Source organism: Pongo abelii, chromosome 4 (assembly GCF_028885655.2).
Source record: "Pongo abelii isolate AG06213 chromosome 4, NHGRI_mPonAbe1-v2.0_pri, whole genome shotgun sequence".
Lineage (NCBI taxonomy): Eukaryota > Metazoa > Chordata > Mammalia > Primates > Hominidae > Pongo > Pongo abelii.
In genome coordinates this window covers 144,237,989-144,264,151 of record NC_071989.2, presented here as the reverse complement: position 1 = coordinate 144,264,151, position 26,163 = coordinate 144,237,989, and the positions used below count along the sequence as shown (strand labels likewise).

The 26,163-nt window shown below is 47.4% G+C and overlaps 1 protein-coding gene across 6 annotated transcripts in view; it reads right to left on the bottom strand.

The window, feature by feature from the left end:
• SLC25A48 (solute carrier family 25 member 48) overlaps positions 1 to 26,163 on the bottom strand; it is a 53,728-nt gene continuing 27,565 nt past the window's right edge. The window contains exons 2-6 of one of the 6 annotated variants that reach the window (XM_063724284.1): positions 19,022 to 19,073; positions 16,779 to 17,036; positions 14,366 to 14,499; positions 8,475 to 8,604; positions 5,111 to 5,504 (exon numbers count right to left, since the gene is read on the bottom strand). In XM_063724284.1, the coding sequence (XP_063580354.1) occupies positions 8,482 to 8,604; positions 14,366 to 14,499; positions 16,779 to 17,036; positions 19,022 to 19,073 (567 nt within the window). In that variant the 3' untranslated portion in view covers positions 5,111 to 5,504; positions 8,475 to 8,481. Of the gene's footprint in view, positions 606 to 5,110; positions 5,505 to 6,805; positions 8,196 to 8,474; positions 8,605 to 11,816; positions 14,500 to 16,778; positions 17,037 to 19,021; positions 19,074 to 26,163 lie in introns of those variants that run through there. The other 5 variants (XM_054555287.2, XM_063724286.1, XM_063724287.1 and 2 more) reach the window with 5 other exon arrangements.

Below are 26,163 nucleotides of genomic sequence, written 5' to 3'. Positions count from 1 at the left end.
TTAATAAAAAATAAAGAAACCTTCATTTATTTGCTGCAGACCTGAGGATGTGATTTAATCACTCAACAGACACTAATAAGTGCACAGTGAGGAGCACGCGCTGGACTCAGCGTGCGGTGAGGAAGGCGCTACTGCTGTCCTCAGGATCCACGGGTGCAGGAGTGGGGAAAAACCTGGTCGATGCTGAGAGGAGACCGGAGGCACAGGGATGTGGTACTTGAGACTGGAGGGAGTGGCTAAGCCCAGAGCTCACTGGTGCCTCCCCATCCTCAGACAGAGGAGCGAAGCAACGTTTCTCTGGGTGGTTTCTGGCTCCCGGTGCTCATGGTCTGGACTTTTCTGCTGGACCAAACATTTCTTGGAAAGCTCTTTGATGCCAGCCTAGCAGAGTGGGCATTGGGGATCAGATCCTTGGAGGGCTTGAATCAGTGACTCATGAGGCATCCCAGGCATCAGAAGGGCCACGTCAGTGTCTGCACCATCCTAGCCCACGCTTGCTAATTAATGTCCACTTGGAGGTCCAAAGACCAAACATCTGCAGCTCTCAGGGCTTCACATGCAGAGATGAGGCCCAGGGAACACTGTAGTCATCCTGTGTTCACCTCCTGGAAAAAGCAAACAACCCAGACTCAGAGAAGAAGGCAGGCAAAGAACAGAAACCAGAAAAATCACACCAGGCCACCCCTTCCTCCAACCCCTATGTTTTTCACTTTACAGTTTACAAAAACACTTTTGCACTTGATTCTTATGGAAACTGTGCAAAGTAGGTAAGGGAGACCAGTGTGGCCATTTTACAGATGGCTCAGGGGGCACCGATGCCTGCAAGAGCACAGATGGCTGATGGCCTACGTGAAACTGGAACCCAAGGGGAAGGTCTCCCTAGTGTGAAGTTCTTTTCACCACAGAGAAGGAAAAGAGCAACGCCAAGGGAGATGGTGAGACCCAGGAAACAGGAAAAGAAGTGTCACGGGGCCCAGTTGCTCTCACCACAGGGCCAAGGTCCTCAGATGCGGATTCCTGCTGAGGGTTTAGTTGACCTCTGCTGCCACCAAGTGGTGATTCTGCAGGGTATCAGCCTTTGGGTGAGGGATATATACGTGTGTGTGTGTGTGTACATATATATATATATACACACACACATATGTATTTTTTCTCCTGTAGGGCAGCAGTTCTCAAAGAGGACCCACGAGGTCAAAACCACTTTCATAGAACACTAAGATGTTATCTGCTCTTTTCAATCTTACGTTCTCACAAGCGTGCAATGGAGTTTCCCAAAGGCTATATTGCAAGTGATAACCCATAGACTAAAAGCAAAAGCAGACAGGGGAACACAATTGCCCTCTGTTTAAGCCAGACTTAGCCACAAACACGGAAAACGCAAGTCTTCTCGTTAATTACATTGGTTTAGAAAGAATCGTTATTTTCATAGAATGTTATTTATGTTAAAATGTCATGGGTTTATTATTATACCTAAATGGATAAATATTTTTGAAATTCTGTTTGAATTTCCAGTAATTGTTGGTAAATATATAAGCAGATGTTCTTTGAGGTCCTTAATAATTTTCAGGGTGAAAGGGGCTGCTGTTGAGAACTGCTGCTGTATGGTAACGGTTTTTGTTCTTCTTTTCGTCTTCCCTGGTAAGGCAAATTGGCCAACCCTGAAGCCCCCCAACTCCAAGACACAGACATCAAAACTAGTGCTTGGCTTGGAATTCTGTTTTGTTTTCATCCTTCTTAAAAATAGGATTCCATTTGTTTAAAGACTTTCCTGACCATGACAACAGAAATTAATGCCTGATACTAAGCTCCCTGAGGGCAGGGTCCCTGCCTTTGTGACCCAATGCCTATAACAGCACTGGCCACAGTCAGACTACACACACACAGACACGCACACACATTCTCTCTCTCTCTCTCACACACACACACACACTTAGAGATATATATATATATTTGGTTAAATAGAACCATAATGTGTTGATGGAGGAAGACTCCCAAGCTCTTGGCCCCAACTATTCCACAAGATTGCCCTCTCCAGAAAAATCTAAGAGGAAGCAGATCCGTTGCTGGCTGACCCCTTCCAGATCTGGCTACCACATGAGATTTGTTTGGGTTGGAGCCGAGTTTCTTCAATAAAGCCGAGTTTCATTCATTGCAGGCCAGGTGCTCCTGGGTGGGAGTGAAGGTGCAGAAGATGTGCTGAGGCAGTGTCTGCCCAGCATGGAGGAGGGCGGGGGGAGGGAGTGTGGCAGGGGCCGTTACTCAGAGCCAGGCTGAGGCTGGGCAGCGAGGCAGAGCCAGCCTGCAGCCTGGAAAACAAGTGTCCAGCAGGGAGCCCTAGCTCTGCAATAAGGTGTGCTTTTATTTTAAGAAATTATAAAAACAATATATGCTTGCTGTAAAAAATTAAAACATTAAAATAATCACCATCATCAAATCACCATCATTATAGTGATGTACAAAGAAATCACCAACATCAAAGTCAGAACTGAAAGTCTTCTCCCAATCCCACATCCCAGAAATAGCCACTGTTAAATTTGGTGTGTATCCTTCAAGGGTTTTTCAATACCCATATAATTACCCATATACGATATATACTTTAAAATGAAAATGAATAACATCATATATGTTATTCTGCTCCCCCCATTTTTGCACTTACAATGTCGCTGACATATTTCCATGACAATATATGTGAGATCTATCTCATTCTTTTTAGTGGCTGTTTGTTCAACCCCCTCTTCTATTGATAGGCATTTAGAAAGTTTCTGAATTTTCATTATTACAAACAATTCTCAATTAACATGGTCATGCTTGCATTTTTGCCCATTAATTTATGCTTCCTTTATTCTAAATCCTGTTCATTCTTGCTGCTATGCTGAATCTAAGGATTGGGAAGACTCAGCCCTGGCTCTGAAGGGGGGCACAGGCCAGTGAGAAAGAGAGGGTGCACAGACATGACTGTAGCACAGGGAGGGACACAGTGCCAAAGGGGTCACGTCGGTGGAAGGGCCATGGATGCTGCTGGAGGAGAGAGAGAGAGAATCAAGGAAGCCCTAACATCTAAGGGCTTAAAGCATCTGAGCTGGGTCTAAAACAGGGAGCATTACTGTTCCTGGTGATGCTGGGGGTAAGAGTGTCCTATAGGTTAAAGAAAAGCATAGAGGCAGGGAAGCCTGGAGGGTGCTGGGCAGACAGCAGCTGGCCCAGCAGGCTTGTTGGATCACTTGGGAACTCTTTCAGCAACATTTAAACGCCATTATATGCCTGGCACTGGATGGGATGGGGGAAATGGTGAGAGCACAGGGAACCTGGACCAGAGCAATGAGAGGTGCGTCCAGAAGGGCAGTTCTGATGTGGTTGATGGGAGGCCTTCAACAGAAGTTTCAGACTCCATACTTATGTGTCCCAACAACTTTGTCTTTTTTTACACCATAAAATAGCCTTCATCACGGCTGCTGGCGATGTTCCCTGGGCTGGACAGCAGAGAAGTGTAGCCTCAGGAAGATTATCAAATGGGATTGGTGGTAAAATCCTGAGCTGGGGCTCAGGTATGTTGGAGCCTCAGTTTCTTCATCTGTAAACTAGATCAGCAATGCTTCTCTCTGCTTGCCTCCTTCTACCATCAAGAGGTGCCACAATGATTAATAGAAACTAGGAAAGGCTCAGACACCTGAAGAAGGTGGTTGTTGCATCTCAGCCTCATCAGGAGCACCCAGTAGAAGACTCCAGTTGGCCTTGTGGACACAGCACCACTTCTAAACAAACTGTGCAAGCACGCCTTGCACCAGCAAATGGTCCAGTTGAGGCAGACTTAAGAAACACATTCTAGGATGTGTTAGAGCAGAGACTTCAGGTCTACCCAGGGATGAACCAGGTGCCAGAAGCATCTCTTCACTCGCATCCTCCGTGCTCACCCAGACCCAGTGATACTGGGGCAGACGGGCAGGCTGGTCTCTCCCATCAATAGAGCCTCTCCAATGCACCAGAATGACATGCCACTGGAGTCCCTCGTGGCTGTCCCCGCCACCTAGGTCAGCATCTGCTCAGCAAATGTTTGATGACTGAACAAATGAATGAATGTCCCACTGCTGGAGGGTGGGCAGCTTGAACGGTAACCTGCAGAGATACCCAGGGGACCCTGCAGTCCCAGGGGCTGTGAAGGAGAAAGATTGAGGAGGGCATGCTGAGGGTTTTATTTCAAGCATGGAACCCTCCGCTCCAGTAACAGGTTTCACACTGAAGAGATGGAACACTTTCATCTCTTTTGCACCATAGCATTGCTTTGGTCTTGGGTCTATTAAGGCAGAGATTTTTCAGAGACAAGGCAGAGATTTTTCAGAGACATGGCCCAAATCACTCAAAGGCAGGGGGTGGTGGGGGAACAGCGTAGTGGAGAAACCAAGGAAGACCTTTTCAAGAGAAAGAAAAAAAGAACAAATTTGAGGACATTTCCTTCACTGGGATTTAAGCCAGGGATGGCAAATAGATTCATTTTGTATGACAGTTCTGCGCGGCTGGTGGTGGCTGCCACGGCACTGTGCTGAGAAAGACTCTGAGGCGCCACTCAGCTCATCAAGAAAGGGCTCTATGATTGACTAGGAATGCTTGTTGTGGGTACAGAATTGGGAGAGGCTGCAGGGACACAAGCAACATAACAGCAAAATAGCAATGGCCTCCCCACGCGGCTCAAGTAAGGAATAAAATTTAGAACAAGGAAGTCACTCTGGAAACCAGACTGTGGATCAAGTATTTTGTTTTGTTTTGTTCTCCATGTAAAAATAAGGCCCAGAGAGTGCCCACCCCAACCAAGCCCAGGGCCAACCTCTCTGAAGCAAGTCACCAACGTGTGCCACTGCTCAGGGTGGGAGAACCCCTAGAAGGTTTCTGTCCCTCATCACCCTTTTCAACCGCTATGCCCTCCGCTGCCGACCTTAGGCATCTGGGAAAAAAGAAGCCAGGCTGCCCCCGCTCAGTTTCTCTCCTCAACTGTGTGGAGGGGGTTTTCCTCTGGGCCTGCAACACCCACAGAGGCCTGAACAGAGAGCGAAGAACGACAGTGGCCAGGTGCCTCTTGGAAGCCAGGCAGAGGCATCTGACAGAGAAACAATGTGAAGAGGTTTTTAATGCTTTTATTTTGAAACTTAGAACCAACTCCAGCTCTTCCATGAATTCACAGTGAGTTTACAATGTGTTTACAATGTTACAAGGGTCTATTTTACTCCAGTTTTGTTTTGTTCTGTTTGTTTGTTTGTTACCAGGTACAGGTCCAAAGCTGGAATAGTTGGTGATCAGTTGACCAATGGTCAGTTGAATCCCTCCAAGGCAGAAGCTCCGCTGCCCCAGCCGGGGTGGGGATCAGAATGCTTGTAATTGTGAAGGAAGGAAGGGGTTCCGAAGACAGCCTGCTTGGCTGAAAGCCCACCTGGCGGAGAGTCTTTCTCTTCAGTAAATTCACATCATGGGTTCTGCAGACACTTTTAGCATTGACCTGTTAATGGGATGAGACCCTGGGAAAAAGGAGGAAAGACAAGAACATCTTCTAACGGGAGTCTTGAAATCTTGGATCTTGGGGTCAAACAACCCATTTGGAGACTGGGTTTGTGAAGCAGCAAGAGGCAAAGTACAGAGTGGCAGAGGCTCTCAGGGTTGCCAGGGCTATTTGTAAATGTTCAACAAAGGTATCATAAGAGCACTATGTCTTCTTTCCTTGAAAATCAGTTTTCCTGAAACTGAAAGTAGGCTAATGAGACCTGGAGCATGCATGTCAGGACAGAGGGCAGACCAGCACTATTTCAGGAAGCTCTGGGGGCTGGTCTTGGACAGGTAGGGATGGCAGAGTTTGATTCATGAGCCACAGACAAGTCTGAGAGCCAGCCACTGGTAAGTGGGCAGGATGCCACTTCTACCACCAAAGGTCACTGATCTTCCCGCATGGGACTTGGAAAAGCTGGGGGAGATTTCCATGCCTGGTTGTTGGAAGTCACCTGGCAGCTGCTGAGAGCTCGGTGATCTATCCCCTGCAGGCTCTTAGAAACAATTCTCAAGTCATCCCTGTCATCTGTACCCAGGAACTCTTGAGATGGTCCCCATCCTGCCACTTCTTAGGGACGGCTTGGCTCCCTAGATCTCTAATATACGTCATCTCACTCTGTCCTGGGTCTAGACAATGAGGGAGGCATTCAAAGAGTGGGTGTGACTGCTGCCAGAGCATGGGCTTCCCCAAATCTCAGAGCTACTTGGTAAATTAAAATCTAGTCTTGTTAAAAGGCCTTGGTATTTTGGGGTTGGAGCAGGAAGTTGAATGCCATGGGCAAGACTTGTTTAAAATGAATCTGCAGACCGGTGGCTGGGAACCTCCCTCTCCTACCAGGAGGCAACAGCCTCCTCCCTGCCTCAGCAGTCCTCCCTCCTGAGGGAGACAGATGTCTATGCCCCTTGCAAGAAAGAGCGCTTTCAGAAAGAAAAGCTTCCAATTGGGTTGGTCACTGCTTGTGAAAGGCTAAATGCAGGACAATCGTGATTGGGTTGCTAGAAATTTCCTCCTTTGTCCTGAAGCAGTTAATCACCAGGGTGGTCACAGTGGCAGGTACGACAGGTTGGGCAGGCATCCAGCCACTCTGGGATCGGGGAGGTCTTGGCATTAAAACCATCTTGTAGCTGAAGATTTCATGACATGAGAAAATGGTCCCAAACTACTAAATGGGAAAAGAGGGCTGTAAAACACTGTGTAGAATAGGATCCCAAGTTGAAAATACACATAAGACATACTTGAAAGAATAACAACAAGGTCTTGTGATGACAGGTCTTATTATTTTGTTCTTTCTGTTTATTTAAATTTTCTATTTTTGTCTACAATAAAAGTGCCTGGCTTTTATTATAGGATTTTTAAGAAATTACTTTTCTCTGTTAAAAGGGGGAAATGGCCAATATCTGAGCACAGCTTTAAGAATAAGATGAATTCCTTCCCTATCCTGGATGCCACCCAAATGCAGTAACTCTTCACTCAAGATGTTTAATTATGCAAACTGGGTTGCTACCCTTTTTCTTTTATAAGAAAGGGCAAATAGGCAGAAAAGCTGTGAATGTTACCACTTTAGCAAAAAGTGGAGAGCATTTTATTTGAAGCCAGCTTCTGGGGCTTGTCCTGGGCTAACTACAGTCAGCCTGATTGGTCAGGCCCCCTCCCTTTGTCCAGGTTCTGGCACCATCCATGCACCCTGGCAGGGCTCTGCCATCCCAAGAATGCCCCTGCCAGCTCACAGGGGAGGCAGCAGTGAGGTTTTATAGACAAAGATCATCCTTCCCAGGAGAATTTGTGCTAACCAAGACTGATGTCAAATGGCTTCTTGGTTGACTAGAAAGTTCAGTCCACACTCACTTTGTCTTCTGAGCTTTGCGCGTAGCCGGTATGGGACCAGACAATGAGGAAGAAAAAACACAGGGAGGAAGAGGAGGCCTGAGGGGATGTGGGGGTTGGTCATCCACCCATCCGACAACACTGCTGAGTGGCCCTTTGTGTGCCGGGCTCTGTGCCAGGCACCATTAGTGCAAAGGTAGGGACAGCGCAGCAGCCCCACCTGGGGAGTGAGGGCGTCCTCTGGCATTTAGGATGCAGTGTGGGTGGGGGTGGGGGATGGTCTGCAGAAGGCGCGACTCACCCCAGCTGAGAAAGCAAGCCGGCATCCTGGAGGAGGAGACTTCTACAGCCTGGATGGCAAAGAGCTGGTGAAGCCAAGGACAGTGGGAAAGGAGCGAGAAGAGGATGTCAGGCAGAGGGGACAGCCTGAGCAAAGACCTAGGGGCGAGAGAGAGGGCAGGACATTCAGAACAGTGATGAGGGGTGAGGCCAGCGGAAGCAGGGTGAAGGCTTTATCTAGAGGGCAATGGGGAGCCAAGGAGGGCATGTGAGCACAGGAGTCAGATTGCTGTCTTTAGAAGAGTTCTCAGGCTACAGTGATCTTTCTGCAATGAGAAAGAAAAAGAGGGTATGGGAGGCAAAGAATGGTGGCAGAGACCTGTCCTCTAGGGCTCTGGGAGCCTGTGGGTGGCTCTCAGAGTCAAGCTGTGCAGTTCAGTAGGGAGGTGGGAAGACGGTGCCCCCTGCAGGTACCCTGGTTGCAGTCCTCGCTTGTGAGCCTGGGTCATTGCGTCTGCACAGTGAAGGTAAAAGTACTTCTCTGCAAGGGCTGTTGAAGCTGCTGGATGGAGAAACGGAGAGGCAAGCTGTCTGGAAACAGGTATATTCTGTGCCAGACTTGGTCCCTGGGGACCCAGCATGCCACAAGTCACTGGTGGGCATTTCTGAACTGCTGTTTGGTGATGAAAAGGGTGGCAGCTCTAGCCCCAGCCTACCACAGATTAGATACGTGACAAACAACAGGACATTTCAGAAGGCCACAACATTCTCATGATTAAAAAAAAAAAAAGAGTTTCAAGTTCCTGGGAGGCACAATTGGCCGGGACGGAAGCACACTGACCTGGCGCTCATGGGCTCGTCACTGCGTGGTTCCCACGGATAGCCTGCAGCGACAGCTCGTACCCAAGGAACATGGCCGCACTCATGGGGAAGCCCCGCACCGCATTCACAGTGATGCCTCTGAAAAACACCTTTGCACAGGGACTGGGTTATTGCAGGGGACTGACCCACACCCTCTGCAGGGCCACCAAGGGGGGGCAGAGAATGGCTCGTGGTGCTGCCCACCCAGGCCCTGTCCCCCGCCAGAGCCCAAAGGACCTGTGCAGGCAGAGACCACACAGGGAAGTCCCAGTCATGCCCTGCCTTGACCCATGTCATGCCTGATATACATGCACTAAATACTATAGGTAAGCTGTTGGGCCAGGAAAACACCTACATACACTTTTTAAATTGCCCTCTCTCTCCCTCTCTCTCTTCTTCTCTCACATGTACACACACACACACACACTCTCTCTCTCTCTCTCTCTCCTCGGGAATCTAGAAGCCCTAAGTAGACAGAGCACCCAGCCATGCCCAATCCCTGTAGCAGGGGCTTCACAGGACATCCCAAAAGTGGCAGAGAACAGAACTCGAGCTGTGCTTAAGACTCTGCAGACATGGGGTTGAGGCACAGCTTTGCCATTGAGTCACTTGGGCCAATGGCAAAGTCTCTGGAACTCAATTTTCCCGACTGTAAGAGGGGGATAATAATAGAATTGACCTGATAAGAATGTTGGAGGGACTAAATGAGATGAGGCTTTTCAAGCACTGGCACGGTGCCTGGCATACAGTATAAGCATGCATTAACTGCTGATTATCATCATCACCCTCCTTGTTCTTATCAATAGTCTATCACGTAATAGGGAGTAGGACTCAACCTCCATCACTAGGATGCGTGCTCAGGAAGAATGGCCTGTGCTGATGAGCTGATGAACTCTGCCTTTGCTGCTCCATGACACCTGTATTTGTCTTCCATCCCTAGGGAGTATTATGTGATGCTTCCCAAACACTGCCTATGATCTTCCTTTCCTTCCTCAATCTTCTTGCTTGGTGTTGAGTGTCGGCTCATAAATGTGATGTGATTCCAACTCTCAAGCAGTTATAACCCATTAGCAGAGACAAGGCCCCTTCAGGAACAATGACAACATGACCCAGAAAATGATGAGAGCAGGTAAGAGCTTTGGAGAGGGGGATTGTGGGGAGGAGCTGGCCTTTAATGCATCCTCTGGTAAGAAACAACCATCTAAAAGCAAGCTCCCACACAAATATAAATGACTTGAGAACTGTCAGGCACAGATAGAAACCTACTCTGATTCCTGTATAATTTTCTAAGTTTAAGAAACAGAAGTGGTCATTTTGTAAAAGTAGAAACCAACCCTTTTCATTTCCCCAGTTTCCCCAGTCTCTGGGCACTGTGGTATCAGAGTTGGTGCAGGCCTCTGTCACTGGCTAGGATATCAGGTGGCCTTCCTTCAGGAGAGGTGCCAGCATCTCACAGCAGCCTCCAGGGTGCAACATGGCCCCAGGAAAGGGGCTGATGGACAAGGATCCCTAGAGATGAACAAGTGGCTCGGCCAAGACCTCGAGCTGTTCAGGCAGGGTGCAAGTGAGATCCTGGTAATATTAACACTCTTCTCTAATGTCTGACCTTTCTGGAATTCCACAGGCTCATCCAGAGTGACTGAATAACAGCCAGAAACTGGGTCAAACTCTGAGAGGAAAATTCCATGCCGGTGCCCACAGAAGTTCCCCTGTGGGTCTGGGCTTGGCTCTGCTCTGCAAGGCGGAGGCAGCCAGGGCCCAGCTTGGAGTGTGAGCCTTCTGTCCCACAGCCCCGGGCCCTGCAGGAGCTGTGGGCCACTTCAGATCGGCAGACAGCCCTCCCTCCAGCAGCTGTGGCCTGCTCTGCTGCAGAGCCCACAGAAGGCAAAAAAAGTGCAGACCTGACAGCTTTTACCCAGAGCTTTCAGAGCATATGACCTCCAGACCAAGTCCCCCTCACTCCACCCTACAAAGCCTCAATGGCTCCCTATGGCCTGGGGTCAGGTCCACACCCTTTCCTGGCTTGCAAGGACCCACATGCTCTCCCTTGCACTTTCTCTGGGCGGCCCCTCACAGCTGACACTCTGGGCAGGTTAACAGCCTGTCATTCCTTTAAGGTGCCAGCCTTTTTCCTCCACTGGGCCTCTTTTGGTCCCCTCTGCGTGGAGCGCTTCCCAGGCCTGGCTTGCAGCCTGGCAGTGTCCCCATGGCCACCCCCAGGTGGATGATGGCCCCTCACTTTCTGTGCACTTGGTATCTCCCCATCACAGCACTCCTCACACTGTTCCCCAAGTGTCCCTGACTTATCTGTCAGGAAGGACAGACAACAGAGGTGGGGGTGGGATTAGCAATCACAATCAGGGCAGTGAATGCAGGGCTGTGTGGGTGGTTTGCCTCTGAAACCCCAGCACCTGCGAGTGCTTAGCCCAGAGTAGACCTTCCATAAACACATTAATTGAATCAGTGAATGGATGGATGGATGAGTAAATGAATGAATGAATAAATGAACATTTGGACGTGAAAAAGGAAGAGCCTCTGAAGTGAAAGAGTCCTGGTGGCTGCAGTTCAGGTTTCCTGGAGTGAGAGGAAGGCTCCAGATTCCCCAGGGACAGCAACCCAGAGCAGCTGGCCCTGGTACCTCCGGAAGCTGTCTACCTACAAATGGCCCCTCTGTCTGCCATTCAGCCTCATCTCACTGCCACAGCCCCTCCACAGCAGCTGCTTCCATGGAGCCAAGATTACCAAGGTGCTTCACCAGCCTGGTTATTTCAGATGGCAACTCTCCAAGTCAGAGCTATGGTCCATGTAGCCCAAGACGACCCTAACAGTGGGCAGAGAATGGCTCCAAAACTACCAGACTTTTCTTCTGTTTCTGCTTGGGGATGCCTCGACAAGTCCATGGTCTTTTGATTTTCCCCACCACAAAGGCTGCACCACTGATCATCCCTAAGTGGGTTACAAAGAGCTACTCAAATTGGTCACCATCGTCATTATTAATGCCTTTCTAATTCTTTCCTGTCACAAACTTCTTCCATAGCAAGGTGAGAACAGATTGGATGATGATGGGCTTGGGGCCTTGCACTCTGCCTCTGCCAGCCACAGTCAAGAATGCTTGGGGAGGGGTGCTCCATACGGCCAGAGTCCAAGCCAGCTGGGAACTGGAGCCATCCCTGGGGCACTGGAGGAAACCTCTCTACCTCCTCCTGCTGCCACTGCCAGAAAACTGCCTTTGAGACAACCTGATTGTTCTAGATGGTGTGGTTATTTTTGTTCATGTTACTATTTATGTTCATAAGTAAACAGTCACATATACAAGCATACATAGATATGTACCTACACATATATTCTTATATACACTGTAAATGTTTTTGAAATGTATCACAAGAAATTTTACGGTAATTGCCTTCGAGCGAGGACAGGGACCTCAAGCAGGGCATCGAGACAGTATATCCTCATGTAGTTTCGGAAGCTTCCTATGCTCATACATTACCAATTTTTGACCAATTAATACAAATTTTAAACAATTAACCTTGAACCATCTTATCATGCAGTGGTTACTTAAACTGAATATTGTTATCTTGACTTAAAACCTGTCTCTGAACCAATGGTGAGGACCAAACGCTATCGAGATTAAGAAACCAATTGTCTGACCTCAGCTGACTTCCAGGACTTCATTTTTTTAAAAAAGCACAGAAATTTTCAGAGGAAATCATATCAGCAATATATTTTGCCTCTACAGACTTTTTACGAATTATGACACATTAATATTTGGGGAAGTAGACAAAAACATCTCAAATAAAAATGAATCATCCATTTGAAACACTTTTATATCCCTCCATACTCATTGGCTGAATCACAAACTGTATTTCTGCTAAAAAAAAAAAGAAGAAAAAAAAGATACAAAAGACAATTGAGGCCGCACCAGGGCTGGGCTTCACCCTTCTGTCAGAGCAGCTCTTGTTAAAAATTTAAAAAAGGAATTTAAAATAATGAGAATAGGAAAGCTTTGAGTTTATCCATCCTTAAAACATAAAGACAGAACTCAAGTTTCCTCCGTATCATATCTTCTTATACTAACCAGGGTCCAGCCTCTCCTCACACGCTATGATATCCTGGTCTTCATTCCCGGGACACCACTAGGGTCTTGCTTAATGGGTAGTGACCAAAGGTGGATGCAACATTCCAGCTGTAATCTGGTCAGGGCAGAGGCCTCCACCTCCCTTATTCTACCCACTATACTTCTATTAATGCAACCTTCGGATAGGTCTCACTGTTGGCTCACTGCACATTAGCTGATCAGAGCATGGGCTTTTTCTCTTTTGTTTACTGCTCTGTTCCCAGCTCCTAGAACTGTGTCTACCACATACTAGGTGCTCTAAAAATAAGCATTTGAAAACTAAAGCCCTTAGGCATTTTTCCCTAGGAGGCTTCATCAAATCAGATTGCCCCATCCTCTACAGAGATGATTGATCCATGATTGAATACTAAGGGCTGGACTTTACAGTGACTTCTGGTAGTTCTGTCCTTTAGATGTGGCCCTTTGATCTAGCTTTTGGATCTTGTCCCTCTCATGTGGCATGTTAGTTATTTACCTCAACACTGGGTCATCCCAACTCTGGATCTTTCCCAAGTTGGGGGAGAGAGTAAAACAGGACCTCAGAAAACTTGCTGTAAGAGGCAGAGAAGGGGCAGGAATAGAAATAGCTGCCACCCGTGGTGGTGTGTGAGAAGTGCCTTGAGAGAGGTACAGGAGAAGCAAGCCAAGGACATGGATCCTGGGAATGGCAGTGGACTGCACTGGGCCTGGAAGGATGGGGAGGATTCATCTGGCAGGGCCTGGGGTGGGGCAGCCATGTGAGAAAAGACTCAGAGCTCCGGGGTAACACTGGTGCTAATAAAATCAATACTGATAATACTAATGCAAATGAGAAAGGGTTAACTCTTCCCTATGGGTTACATATTGAATGGAGTGCTTTTTGTATTAACCCACAAATGCCCCGCCCTTCATGGAAGGCATGATCATTCTGGGAGAAACTGAGGCCCTGAGACATGAAGCTGCTTGCTTGGATCCTGCCAGCTCACAGTAGCTACATCTGACTTTGAACCCACGTCTGCTGACTCTAAGAGCCACACCAAGAAAGCAAGGAGCCTGTGCAAGGAAGAGCCAGCAGGATGGTTTCTCCGGAGGGTGATGAATCTGTTTATAACCTTGGATACCAGACATGGAAGTCTGGTCTATCGTGGGGCAGCACCTTTTCAGGTGGTGGGAAGGGGTGTGTGCTAGGTTAAGCTCTTGAGCTGTAGGAAGAACAGAGGAGACACAGCCCAGGGAAACGTGTCGGAGGCTGCCTCCTCAGCCGAGACCAGAGGTCTGGGGTCAGGGCTCAGGTGGGAGAGCAGAAGACAGTTCACAGGGCCTGGAGCTGGTGAGATGAGCTGACTGAGGACAGGAAGGAGGCAAGGCAGCTCTGGCACTTCCCACTGGGAGGAGGAGTGGGGAAGGCATTGAACCATGAGTGAGGAAGGACTGCCCAACCTATCTTGAGAAGGCAAACTGCGGTGACAGACAGACATGGACCAGGCCCAGGTGCCACCATGGACCAGCTGTGTGGCTGCGGGCAGGTTACCAGTCCTCTCTGAACCTCTGTCAGGTAGGTCACGTACATATCTCCTCCATCGGCCATGTGAAAAGACCACCTAGGTGAAGTGCTTGACAAAGCACCCACTTGTGGCACCTGACACATAATCATCAGCAGCCCCCAGCAGCCCCCTGGTCTCCTGATTCCCTTTTCTATAGTCCCAACTCCCCCTAAATGTGTGAACCACCTTCCAGGGACTGACACTGACCCCGCAGGCCTGCTGTGGGCTTACTTTAAGACCTTCCTTCTGGTAACTCTGGGAGATACAGTCCAGGACACCTTTATATTTGTTTAAATAAACCCCATCAGCTTGGAGTCGACTTTTCACAACATCCATAGGAGTCGCTGTCCCCCAAGAAATTGCTCCTGCAAAAAGAAAGAAACAGGTGTCAGGGGCTGGCTCCTTAGGATCTGGAGGGGCCTGGTTCCTTGTGGATTTCTACCATTTAGAGATTCATTAAGCTGGGAGAAGGGACAGAGCTCAGGCTTAGAACCTGCAAAGTTTGTTTCTGATCCTCCCTCGCCACATGCTGTGAGACTTGGCAGAAGTTTCCTCCCTTCTCTAAGCCTTGGGCTTCTCATCTGTAAAATGGGGTGGCAGTACCTATCTTTATGGGGCTGTTTTGAGGACCAAATTAATTGATGAACGTGAAGCATTGAGCACAGTGCCAGTCCACAGCCAGTGCTCGAGGCATGGCAGTCTTTATTAGCAGTTTTTATTGGAGAAAGAGTAACAGGCTCCACAGGTACTTGGCAGCACATTCCCAGGGCACCAGAAGAGAGCCCAGGGTGAGGCAAGAGGCTGAAGGTTTGCAGCTTACTGAGGGCAGGATTTACTCTGAACACACAGAAGCTAAACAAACACAGGCAGACAGGCTGCTCACCAACGAAGGGCCAGCCTGGGGGTTGCAAAAACAGAGCAGGGACAGCTTTTTGAAAAATCTCTTTTCTTTTTCAAGTATGTGGAATAGAAGCCTTGGGATCACGTGCCACTAGGTCATCCGCATGGGATATGCTCAGGTAAGGAACTCTAGGAAAACAATGCCAGGTTATTACAGAAACACAGAAATTGGTACATTCCTAGATGGGGAGAGAAAAACAAATTGATGTTAAAGTCCAGGGCAACTGTTCTGCATGGTTTTGTAATTGCTGCCCAGTAGCTCTCAAAGGAGACCTTAGACTGCTCTTGGCCCTTGGCCTGTCCTGGCCTCTGGTCCCCTCAGCCTCCTGCCCTTGGTCCTCCAGGAGCCTCTCTAAACCTGTGCCTTCTGCCAGGACAATGGGGCCACTTCCCCGGGTACTGCCCTGGTGCACTCCCTTGTCCCTCAGCCCATGGGTGAGGGCATCACAAAAGGGGATTTGCCTGCCAGGTCATTCACACCTGCTCTCCGCAGAAGTGAGAGCAGATGGGGCCTTGCCGTCCTCTCTGCCAGTCGGTACTGACTGAGCTCTTACTAGGAGCTGGGCATGAGCACAGGCACCTGGGGGCCAGAAGGTGAAACTGTAGTTAGGTGGCTAAGACATGAGCTTTGTTATGTGTTTGCTATGAGCTGACAGAATGGCAAACTGTGATGATGAGGAGGAGAAAGAGAGGGAGGAGGAGGAGGAGGATGATTCATGATTTTCTTCTTTCTGTTAGATCTTTCCCATCACATCAAACATGTCATGATGTCAGCCTTCTTAAAAAGCATCCTCTCTTGGCTTCCAAAGGCCCTTCTGGCTATGGCTCTGTTTCTCTGTTCCTCATTACAGCATAGCAGAATCCTCAGAAGAGTTGTGTATACTTGGGTGCACCAATATCCTTCATCCCATTCTTTCTTTCTCCCACTTCATCAGGTTTTTACACCCTTGCCAAACTCCCCAGTGGCCTCCACGTTGTTAAATTCAGGAGGTGGTGAGTAGCAGGTACAAAGGCCCTGTGGTCGGGGAAGGGCCAGGCATCGTCAAGTTGTAGCAGAGACCAGTGTGACTGGAGAAAGTGAGGAAGGGGAGAGGAGTAGAAGTGAGGTGGGTGGGGAACATGGAGCTAGATCACTGAGGGCCTGGAAAACCATTGCAAAGATATCAACTTTTACCTTAAATGAAAGAGGGATGTGGTGCAGGATTCTGAGCAGGGAGGTTAAGCAATCAGTCCATGGTCACAAAATGATGGAGTGTGGATTTGAACTTAAATCTTTCTGGCTGCTGAGTCCCTGCTATACTGTCAGCTCCAGCTGTATGACCTGGGATTGGCTACTTAACATTTCTGGACCTGAGTTTTCTCATCTGTGAAACAGGGAGACCGATTCCTACCTTGTAGAGCTAATGGCATCCTTACATTACAAAGACTGCATTTAATAAACTGAACCATGATAATGGATTTCCTTTCCAAAGCTTAGTAATGCCTGACACAGAGGATGTGTTCAAAATATATCCGTTGCGTGAAAGTCAAATGGGAACTGCCATTCTCATAGCTGCCTAGGGAAAGGGATGAGACTGAGGTGGGAGAGGGCCGGGGACAGAGTAGGTACCTAACAAAGAATTGTTGGGTGAGCACCTAAATGTGTCCTGCCCTCCCCCTGGGCTGAAAAGGGCATGGCAGTTCCCCAGCTGTCCCACTGCTGTGGCCTGCACAGGGGTGCGGCTCCAGCTGCTGCTGCCCTTACCTGCCACGCCGCCCGCCAGCCACACGGCACAGGGGCTGGGGCCTGTGCAGGCCTCAGGTGTGATCCACTCACTCAGGAACACGTAGGGGATGAAGTAGAGGCAATAGCCTGGGACATCCCTCAGCAGCATGGCACTGGCCCCCCGGTACAGCCCCGCCAGGCCCTCATTCCTCACAATGGTTGTAATGCAGTGCACCGGCCCCTGGTATGCTGGCTGCTCCCCAGGAGCCACTGTCCTGGACTTCAAACCGAGGTTGGCTGCAAAGACAGGGGAGAGAAGGTGGCAAGTGACCCAGGGTGAAAGAGACTGGACATTCCCTGACACTGGAGCCAGCCCAGCCCTTTGACAGTTCCCTCTCATGTAGCCCATCAGCTTTTACCAAATCTGACCTTCTTGGCAGCTCAAATCAGGATACTGAGGTCCCAACAACAGCCCTTGCCAATATACACAGCCAGACTGGGGACAATCTCAGCCACGTGATAGAACATCAGTTACTTTAGGTCAATACCACTACTTCTTTCGAAGCAGATGTGACTTCAGAATGTCTAGAATCAATTAGGACAAGCCACACTAAGCTCTTCTTTGAAGCTAGAAAACCCAATATGCTGTGTGTGTGTATGTATGTGTGTATGTGTGTACATGTCTGTGTACACACTTATTTATGCACAGTGTGGTGGGGCAAAATGTATATGAGATTTGGAGCCAGACTGTCCTGGCTGCAAATCCTAGCTCTACCACTTATTGAAAATAATTTATAAATTATATATAAAATTTAAAATATATAATTTAATATTTATAATTTTATAAAAATAAAATAAATAATTTTATTAAAATTATTTGGAAATAATTCGAAATTTACCTTGGCAGGGCAGCATTTTCAGCCCATTTCCTTGTGTTAAAAGAGGGTGAGCTTGTCATGAGTGCAAATAAAGTAATACATGTACAGTGTTCAGCATGGTGATTTGAACATTGCAGGGGCTTAAAAAGTTATCAACTGAGACCAAGGTTGCTGACATGAATTGGTGGCAGGACCCACAGATTGGAGAGCTGGGTATATTCTCAGTGACTCACTCCAGCCCTGGCCAGGCTGTGCCCTAAACAGTTGTAGGGCAGCACTGGGGCTCTTGGCCCCTCAAAGTCCTGGGACCCAGGGCTGCTATCTTCTTGTCTAACCTCAGTAGTCCATGCTGGCAGCTCAGGGGTTGTTTGTCTCCAGCTTCTCCTAGGGGTGCACATAGCCAGCTGAGACTCTGCCTCTCTCTCATTTGCTACCCATCTCCCGCTCTGATGCTTGTCTTCTCTGCTACGGACCCTTCTCTGCTATGGATCCTTCTCTGCTATGAGGCTTTGACTCATGACCAGACAGACCTTCCAGACCCAGTGCAGATAAAGTAGGCTCTTGTTCTTGACTTTCCCTTCTCCAGGAAATAACATAATGTGACATGACCAGGAAAGAAATAGAATAAAGTGTGTCTGCGACCACAAGCCTATTTTTCCACCTGAGTTTAATTCTCTGTACAGTGTTCCAATTTGGTTTTACACATGCTGGTAAACAGGCAGACAGCTTTCATCATATAGGTCAATGTCCAAGTCCCCCAAACAGTCCATCTTTATCAGAGGAAAGGTTAGAAGCATTCAGCTTCATGACTCCACAGTCTAGAGATTGGAGAATAAAGTGCAATCTGTACTTTAACTCATCCCAGAAGCAGGTGAGGTTGAGGGGGTTGTTTCTCTGTGCCTGGGAAGTGTGCTTGAACAAACCCATGCTGTATTTTCCATCTTCCAGTGGGGAAGGAAGTAAACCCCTGCCATATCCATTAGGCCAACTTCAGTGTGGGCAGGAGATGGAGCCAACTTCTTCCACAGTGGATCCCATAGGAGGTAAGCCGGGGTGGTAGCCACCTTTGGGGGCACAAGGCCCCTCTGAGCAAGATCAGACATGATGGCCTTTGAAAGCCCACTGAGAGATCACTAGGCACCCCTTCCTCTTCCAGACCCATGGTGCTACTGCCTGGTTCATCTGGAGAAATTCTGCCATTAGACAGAATAGATGTCATTGTCCCAACGTATAAACTTTGCCTGAACTGCTTTCATCTCCAGGCAACACTGACTTGACCCAGGAGTCAAGGTTTTCATGAAGCAACTATGGGTAAATAGTGGCTTTCAGGAGTTACTGATTGAGGGAGAGGATCTTGATAACATTCTGCTTGTTTGAAAGTACAGATGTTGGGAAAACACTCACCACACCTCCAACTGGCCTTGTCAACAAAAATCCCGTACTGTTTTCCTTTTCCCTGCAGAGTAAGCAATAAGGAAATTCTCTCTCATTCTCCCAGTTTTGCCAAATAACCAATCTAGCTTTTATTGCTTTGGAATTACCCATTTATGGCTGTTAGTGCAGTATAATTATCGTGGTGACTCCCATCACCAGGATACTGACACAGCTCCAAACTGACCCAAGTTTATACTGTGAAGCTCTTGGAATTCTTTCCAGCTCCTTCATTCCCAATATTTTTTTTTGAAAAAACTTTTTATTTGGAAATAATTCCAAACTTGCAAAAGAAGTATAAAAAGCAAAATAGTATAAAGAATGCCCATACATACCATTTACCCAGATTTATCTATTGCTAACCTGTTTGCTCATTTGCTCATTGTTTGTGGGTTCTCTCTCCCACTCTCTTCACTTCCCTCCCTTCTCGCTCGTGTGTGTTCAATTCAACTGAATCGATGTAATTGTCCCAGTGTCTAAACTTTGCCTAAGCCCCATTCATTTCCAGGTAACAGTGACCTGACCAGGAGTCAAGGTTTTCATAAATCAGCTATGGGTATGATGTGGCTTTCAGGAGTTATTGATTGAAAGAGGGGATTCTGGTAACATTGTGTTTGCTTGGAGGTGCAGATGTTGCAAAAACACCTGTCAAACCTTGAACTGACTTTGGCAACAAGACCCAAACTTATCCTTTTTCTTCTTTTCTTCCCAAGGTAAGCAATAGGGAATGTGTGTGTGCGTGTGTGTGTGTGTGTGTGTGTGTACATATAGATGTATTTTTACACATTCTTACATAACTTCATTTTCTAAACTATTTCTGGGTGAGTTACATACTTGAAGAGTCTTTACCCCTAAATATGTTGAAAAATATTTCCTAAGAATGGAGATATTGTCTTACATAACTATAGCACAATTACCAGTTTCATATAGCTACTTTGACAATACTTTAATCTACCATCTATAATCAAATTGTCATTTGATCTTCATGCATGCCCTTTACAGCGTTTTCCCCTCCAGGACAGGATCCAGTGCTTCAGTCTGGAACATTTCCGTAGCCTTTCTTTGTTTCTTGTGACACTGACATTTTTAAGAGTACACAACCCCTCTGCTTGTTAATAGAGCTTTCCTGATTCAGGGTTTGTCTGACATTTCCTTATTACATTGTGGTCACGCATTCTTGGCTGGACCTCCTCCCCATTCTTAAGTCTTATTCTCAAAAGCCCCTGTTCTCCTCCTCTGGCCTCTTATTATTGTTTTTTATCAGTTTGTTTTTTAATTGAGCTATACTTTGTATTCAATAAAAGGTAAAGCTTTCAAGTGCACGATTGATGAGTTTTTACAATTGCATTCACCTATGTCATCACACTCTACAATGGAAGTGACTTCTTATATTTGAAATAAACTGTTTTGTTTACAGCCCAGTTAGGAAGAGCAGTGATTCCACAGCCTAACTATCCTCTCCTGATTTTCAAGGTAAAAGAACTCTGTGATATCATGAGGTGTCACTCATTGAGAAGCAACCTTTCTCTGGGGCAGTGGTTGTAACTTACAAGTCCATCAGCACTAGCACTACCAACAGTAGTATGGATGATTCATGTTGGGTCCACAGAGCAGAATGTCATCAAAGGTAGTTATTATAATTCTAAGTATAAATATACCTGAGATAAAAATGCATCACACCACCACCATTGGTGAGGCCCAAAGTCCGACAAACCTAACATGATGATGCACTTATAGTAATACTGATTTTCAATTCAACAGCAAGAGTAGGAGCCATAGAAAACTATGACCAGTATAAGATAGCCCTGCTGATGAATAAACAGAAGAGCCTTCTTCTGGAAAACAGCAGAAATCTCCACCAGTGGCCCATGTGGTGCTAAGTGCTCTCTGGCTTGTGGGGGTGGCAGAGCAGGGGGGTTGCCAGGAGCCTCGGCATATAGCCTCAGGAAAACACTGAATCAGAGTTCTTGGTACTCTGATACCATGGGACCAATTTTAGTTTGTGAAAATCCAGTTTTGATGACTCTTAAAAGCCGACTTGGAAAGTTACTGGAAAGTCAGTCTTGGAAATATGCACAACTGAGATCTGTGGACTTGCATGTCCTTTGTCCAAGGAACCTGAGGAAGACTATGAGGTGCCGGATCAGGACACAGCTCACAGGGAACTGCCAGCTCCCAGCCCATTGTTCCTGAACCTTCAGGGTGTACATGTATATGTGAAAGGATTGGCATTAGGTATATTTCCTTCTCAAGTGAAGTGTACCTAATTTCTCTAATTAGAATTTTTTATTCTGTAATGAGGATAAAAACATTAATCAAATTTTGATCTTTTTTAAATCATGAATGCTTTGCATTTGAGACCAACTTTTGCTGCCTCTCTAGATCAAGGGCATACTACCTTTTATTAGGATAGATATAGATTATGTACCTCAAAAACTCAGGATGAGTGTGGTTTCCTTCATTTTCCTAACTTCAATTAGGGCCATCTCAGGCCCCCTGCATCTATGTAACCAAGACTAGCAAGATGTTCAAAGTCAATGAAAACAGCAACCTGCTGCCCTAGGAAGTGCAGGAGGGCCCAGGCCTCCTGCCTTGTCCAGCTCAGTCCCGGCCAGCACACCTAAAGCCACAGGCCATGGCTATCTGGCTCTGCAGCTCTCTGTGAAGTGCTAGTGCCTCACTGCTGGCCTCCTGTTTGGCCTGGGAGGTCCCTTAGAAGGTAGATGCCTCTTCAGGGAGTTTTATTTTGGGGTGTGGTGGTTGTAGGTCCAGGTTTGGCCAATCCTAACAGGTACCAATACAGCCATCTCTTAGAGGATATCCAACTTTAGAAGGGCTGAGCTGGGCTGGACACAGACTGGGGACACCAGATCTACCACTATTGCCCCTTTTCAAGAACCCAGGGACCCAACCACAGAAAGTCACTGTGCCTTCCTCAGACACAAACACAAAGATGTTCCATTTATTTTCCTTTTTCAGTCAATGCTATTCAATGTCTTCAATGGGCCATGACCTTGGAAACAGTAAGGCCAGCAGAAACACAATGGCTGGACACTGAGGGGAGCAGGCTGGCCCTCAGGAGCACAAAAGCCTGGCCACTCTCTGGAAGGGAAAGTGCTCCCAGCCTCCTCTGCTGTGTGGGTATGTGGGTGGTGGGACAGGGAACACAGTGTAATTTCTCAGGAGGCCACTTTCTACAGAAAATCCTTGACAAATCAGCCATCCACAAATGAGGAGGCCCTGTGGGTCACTAGTCAGAGACGTGCGGGTTTTCACGAGGGTTCTATGTCCAGTAAGGCTCAGCCAGTGGGAGTCATTTCAAGGCACCCCAGAATCCATGAGCATTATGCATTGACAGAATTCCTACAATGTCTCACACATACATATGTGCCCATTTTTCTCATATGTGTGGGTGCTATCACAGATAACACAGTAACATTTTACTTAAACATATTAGTAATCCATAGTAGCTTCTTGACATATTTGTTTTCTTAGTCCACGAACACTTAAAAGTACAGCTGCTGTTCGATGGGTTGGACCACATTTTCCATATTAACAAGGCACTCTTAGAAAAAGGGGCCTGCAGCCCATGCCTGAGGCTGTACCCCCTAGTATGGCTTGCCTCTGTTGCTATTGTTTTCTGAGCATGTTGTTTTGCCCTTAGTGTGGCGGTGAGTTTCCTGATGACAGGAATCATACACTGTGGCCCGAGTCCCATATATATCTCAGCATCTACTCCATGGACAATGGAGCGCCTGACTTAGGCAGGTCTCAGCACTCCCAAGACTCACACCCTTGGCATTCATCAAAAGGCTGGACCTGACTGATCCTTGGGTCAGAGGCTTTAGATATTAAAGGAAATTCCAAAATCAGGGTCCCACCTACAGCACTGCTTAGATGTGATGGAAGCATCCAGTAACATGGCTGTACATCCTCCAGCAGACAGGCTGGCTATAACCTCCTTAGTTTGGGTTTGAGCTTGTGCAGGCTGGTGGACCCCTCAGATCACTTCCCAGGATATTACCAGCTGGGAAGCTCCTACCTAGTTCCTGTTTCTAAGAGTCCAGCAGTTTCCTCATGACCTGAGAGGCCCAAGATAGGCAGATGCTTTCATAGAAAGAGCCCTGGATTTGCATTCCTGTTCAGTTGCTATTTAACGTACAACCCTATGCAAGAGATTCAATCTCACTGGGTCTCAGTTTCCTCATCATCTGTGAAAGGCAGAGAATAAGTGGCCTGTCCACCTCATTTGGCTTTTATGAACATGAAAAGGGAATGTTGACAAATGTGCTTTACTGAAATGCATGCCATGCAAATGTCCCTTACTCAAGGCAAATAGTTCTTATTCCTATTTTTATCACCGTGTTCTTATGTGACTCTGGATTTTGGAGGTGCTGGACCTGCCAACTGCAGGCAGCTGTGGCCTGCAGCCAAGTCTACTGTGGGAGATCACTGTTGCCCACATGGGGCCAAGAATGACCAATACTGGTGTTAAGTCCAGAAATCAGGACAATACTTGCTGTTGTCAATTGCTTTAAATAAACCACGTGTCACCAATGTACGTAATTTGTACAGTGGTGTATTATGCATTATCATTAATGTCTGGCAACTATGTGGGACAACTGTTTGAAAAGGACAAACTGTTCAAAGGGTTCAAACTAGTCAAATCATTCAGAACAAGGACTTCTTTGGAACTGCATGGCCATATGCTTGGCCTGTCCACAAACCTCCTCCCTTCACTCCTGGGCCGCCATTGCTCCAGCTCTCACTTGCTATTGGCAACCCACAGCCTACTTGAAAAGGCCCAGGCTATACAGGCCTGGGTTGTCTTCAGGATTTTGGGTCCCTTTTCATGCTCCAAGGGTTCCTGCCTTTCTACATAAGGTTTCATCTTTAAGGGTTGTGTGTCCCTTCAGGGATCTTAACATCAATAACCCCTACCCTGTACTGGGAAAGTCTTGGAAAATCTGCTGTTCCTTCCCAAGGTCAACCTGCCTGGAGAAGAATATTTTCCTTGGTTGCCACACATCTTCAAAGTAGCAATAAAATGTTGCTAAAGAGACAAATGGATGCATTCAGGGCCTCAGAGGTACAGCTGATGACCTCCCAGCCAGGCATCTCTGAGGATTCAGGGAAACTGGAGAAATGCTTTTACCTTATTTTGCCACATGCAGATTCTTGGGTTCAGATGGCTTTGTGGCTGAGACCCACCTCTCAGCTGACCCTCTCTGCTGTTAGCATCCAGCCCAGCTTGTCTGCTCTTGGAATGTCCAGAAATTAGGACCTTCTTCACCTCAAATCCTGGCCACACTCTGATGCCTTTCTATCCAGATGGACTTCAGTATGATGGAGCCAGGGCTTCTGACATCAGTTCCCTCAACTCCTCCCACTTGCCCTCTAGAATCTCTCTGCATTTTTACTTTCTTTCTTCTTCTCTCCCAACTTGGAAATGAACGCCTTTTCCTTCTCCATTGCCCTCTGTCTCTATCCCCATCATCACCCCAACTTTAGCACTTTTCCCTTCCACATGCTTCTTCCTCCTACTTCAGTAACATCAATTTCTCAGGACTCAGTTTCTAGGGGTCATAGAGTTGCACGGCCTGGGGTAATTCCCCACCTCCCCAAGGGACAGCTATGTGAGCATGGACAAATTATGTAATTCAGCCTCGGTTTTCTCACCTGTAAAATAAAGACGATAAGTGGGCCTATTTCATAGGGTTGCTGTGATGATAATGGAATGGGCATTAATGTGGCATAGCTCAATACATGGTATGAGCTCGATAATTTTAACTGCAGTTATTAGTGTTACTGTAACTCTCTGCTCCTTCCCAAATTCCTTCACTAAGTCTTCTCTTTGCTGCCATCCTCTGCCTTATTTGCAGCTCGCTTGGTGTTTGCATCTAATGTCACGACCTCAAATGTCACTTGTATGCCTATTGCACTTGTGCCTCTACCTGCAGCCCTGATGCTTCCAGGTGTAGTCTCACAGGCACCTCACACTACACAGACCAGGCCAAACTCATCCTCTTCTCACTCAAGTCTGCCCCTCCAGCAGCAGCCACAGTAAGCATTGATTGATTACCTGCTCCATGCCAAGAACCATCTTACGTGTTTCATTTGCTACTTAATTCCCTGTGTGGGGGGTTCCACTAGTCTCATTGTCATCCAACTTTGGGGTCTTCGGTCATTTTTAACACTTTCCTCACTCCTGCTTATGCCTAATGCTCAGCCTGCTGCTTCTATATCATTAGGGCCTCTGCATCTGCCACCTGTCTCTGTTCCCAAGCCCAGGGCCCTGGGTCTGTGGCTGTAGCCTTCAAATCAATCTACCCACTTCTACAATTCCCACCACTCTTCCACCCCTTCCAGAGGCCAGTTTTCTCTTCTCCAACACATTTCTGATTGCATCATTCTGGTGTCCAAAGTGCTTCACCGCCTGCTGGATATCATCTAAGCCCATCCTCGGCGAAGAAATCCAAGCTCTTCCCAACTCACTCCGCATCTTCCAAAACCTCCACCATCCCTGCATTGCTTGTCTGTGCTAACCAAAGGCTCCCCTGTCCCACCATGTGCCTACATTTTCCTGCCACTAAATCTTCCCCTATGTTATTCCCACAGTATTAAAACACATCTCCATCCCTTGTCCCCATCTCTAAATGCTACGTAGAACTAAAAGACCTGATCAACGGCCTCTTCCTTTCTGGAGGCTTCCTGATCCACCAAGCCAGAGTTAGGGGTTCCAAAGACTTTCATGAGGCCTTTCTCATTGAAGCATACATCTGGCTCCCCACCAGACTGTGGGCACCCTGAAGGCCGGGGCTTCCAACGCTTCTTTACCCACTGTGTCTGCCTCAAAGCAGGGGCTCAGGAAATGCTTGTGAATGAACAATTCACAGTCAATTTAAACAGGTGTAACACTCATCTCCTTGCCTCCAGTTGGGCCTGGTGCAATGATTAGGATAGTCAGCACAGAGTTAATGTTCAGTCCTTCCCTGATCCTCCCAACTCCAACCTCCTGTTATGTAGAGGGCTTTGTGATCTGCACATTAATTAGTCTTTTAATGGAAACACAGATCTAAACACTCCCAGATGGGGGAGGAGTGAGTGTCATTAGC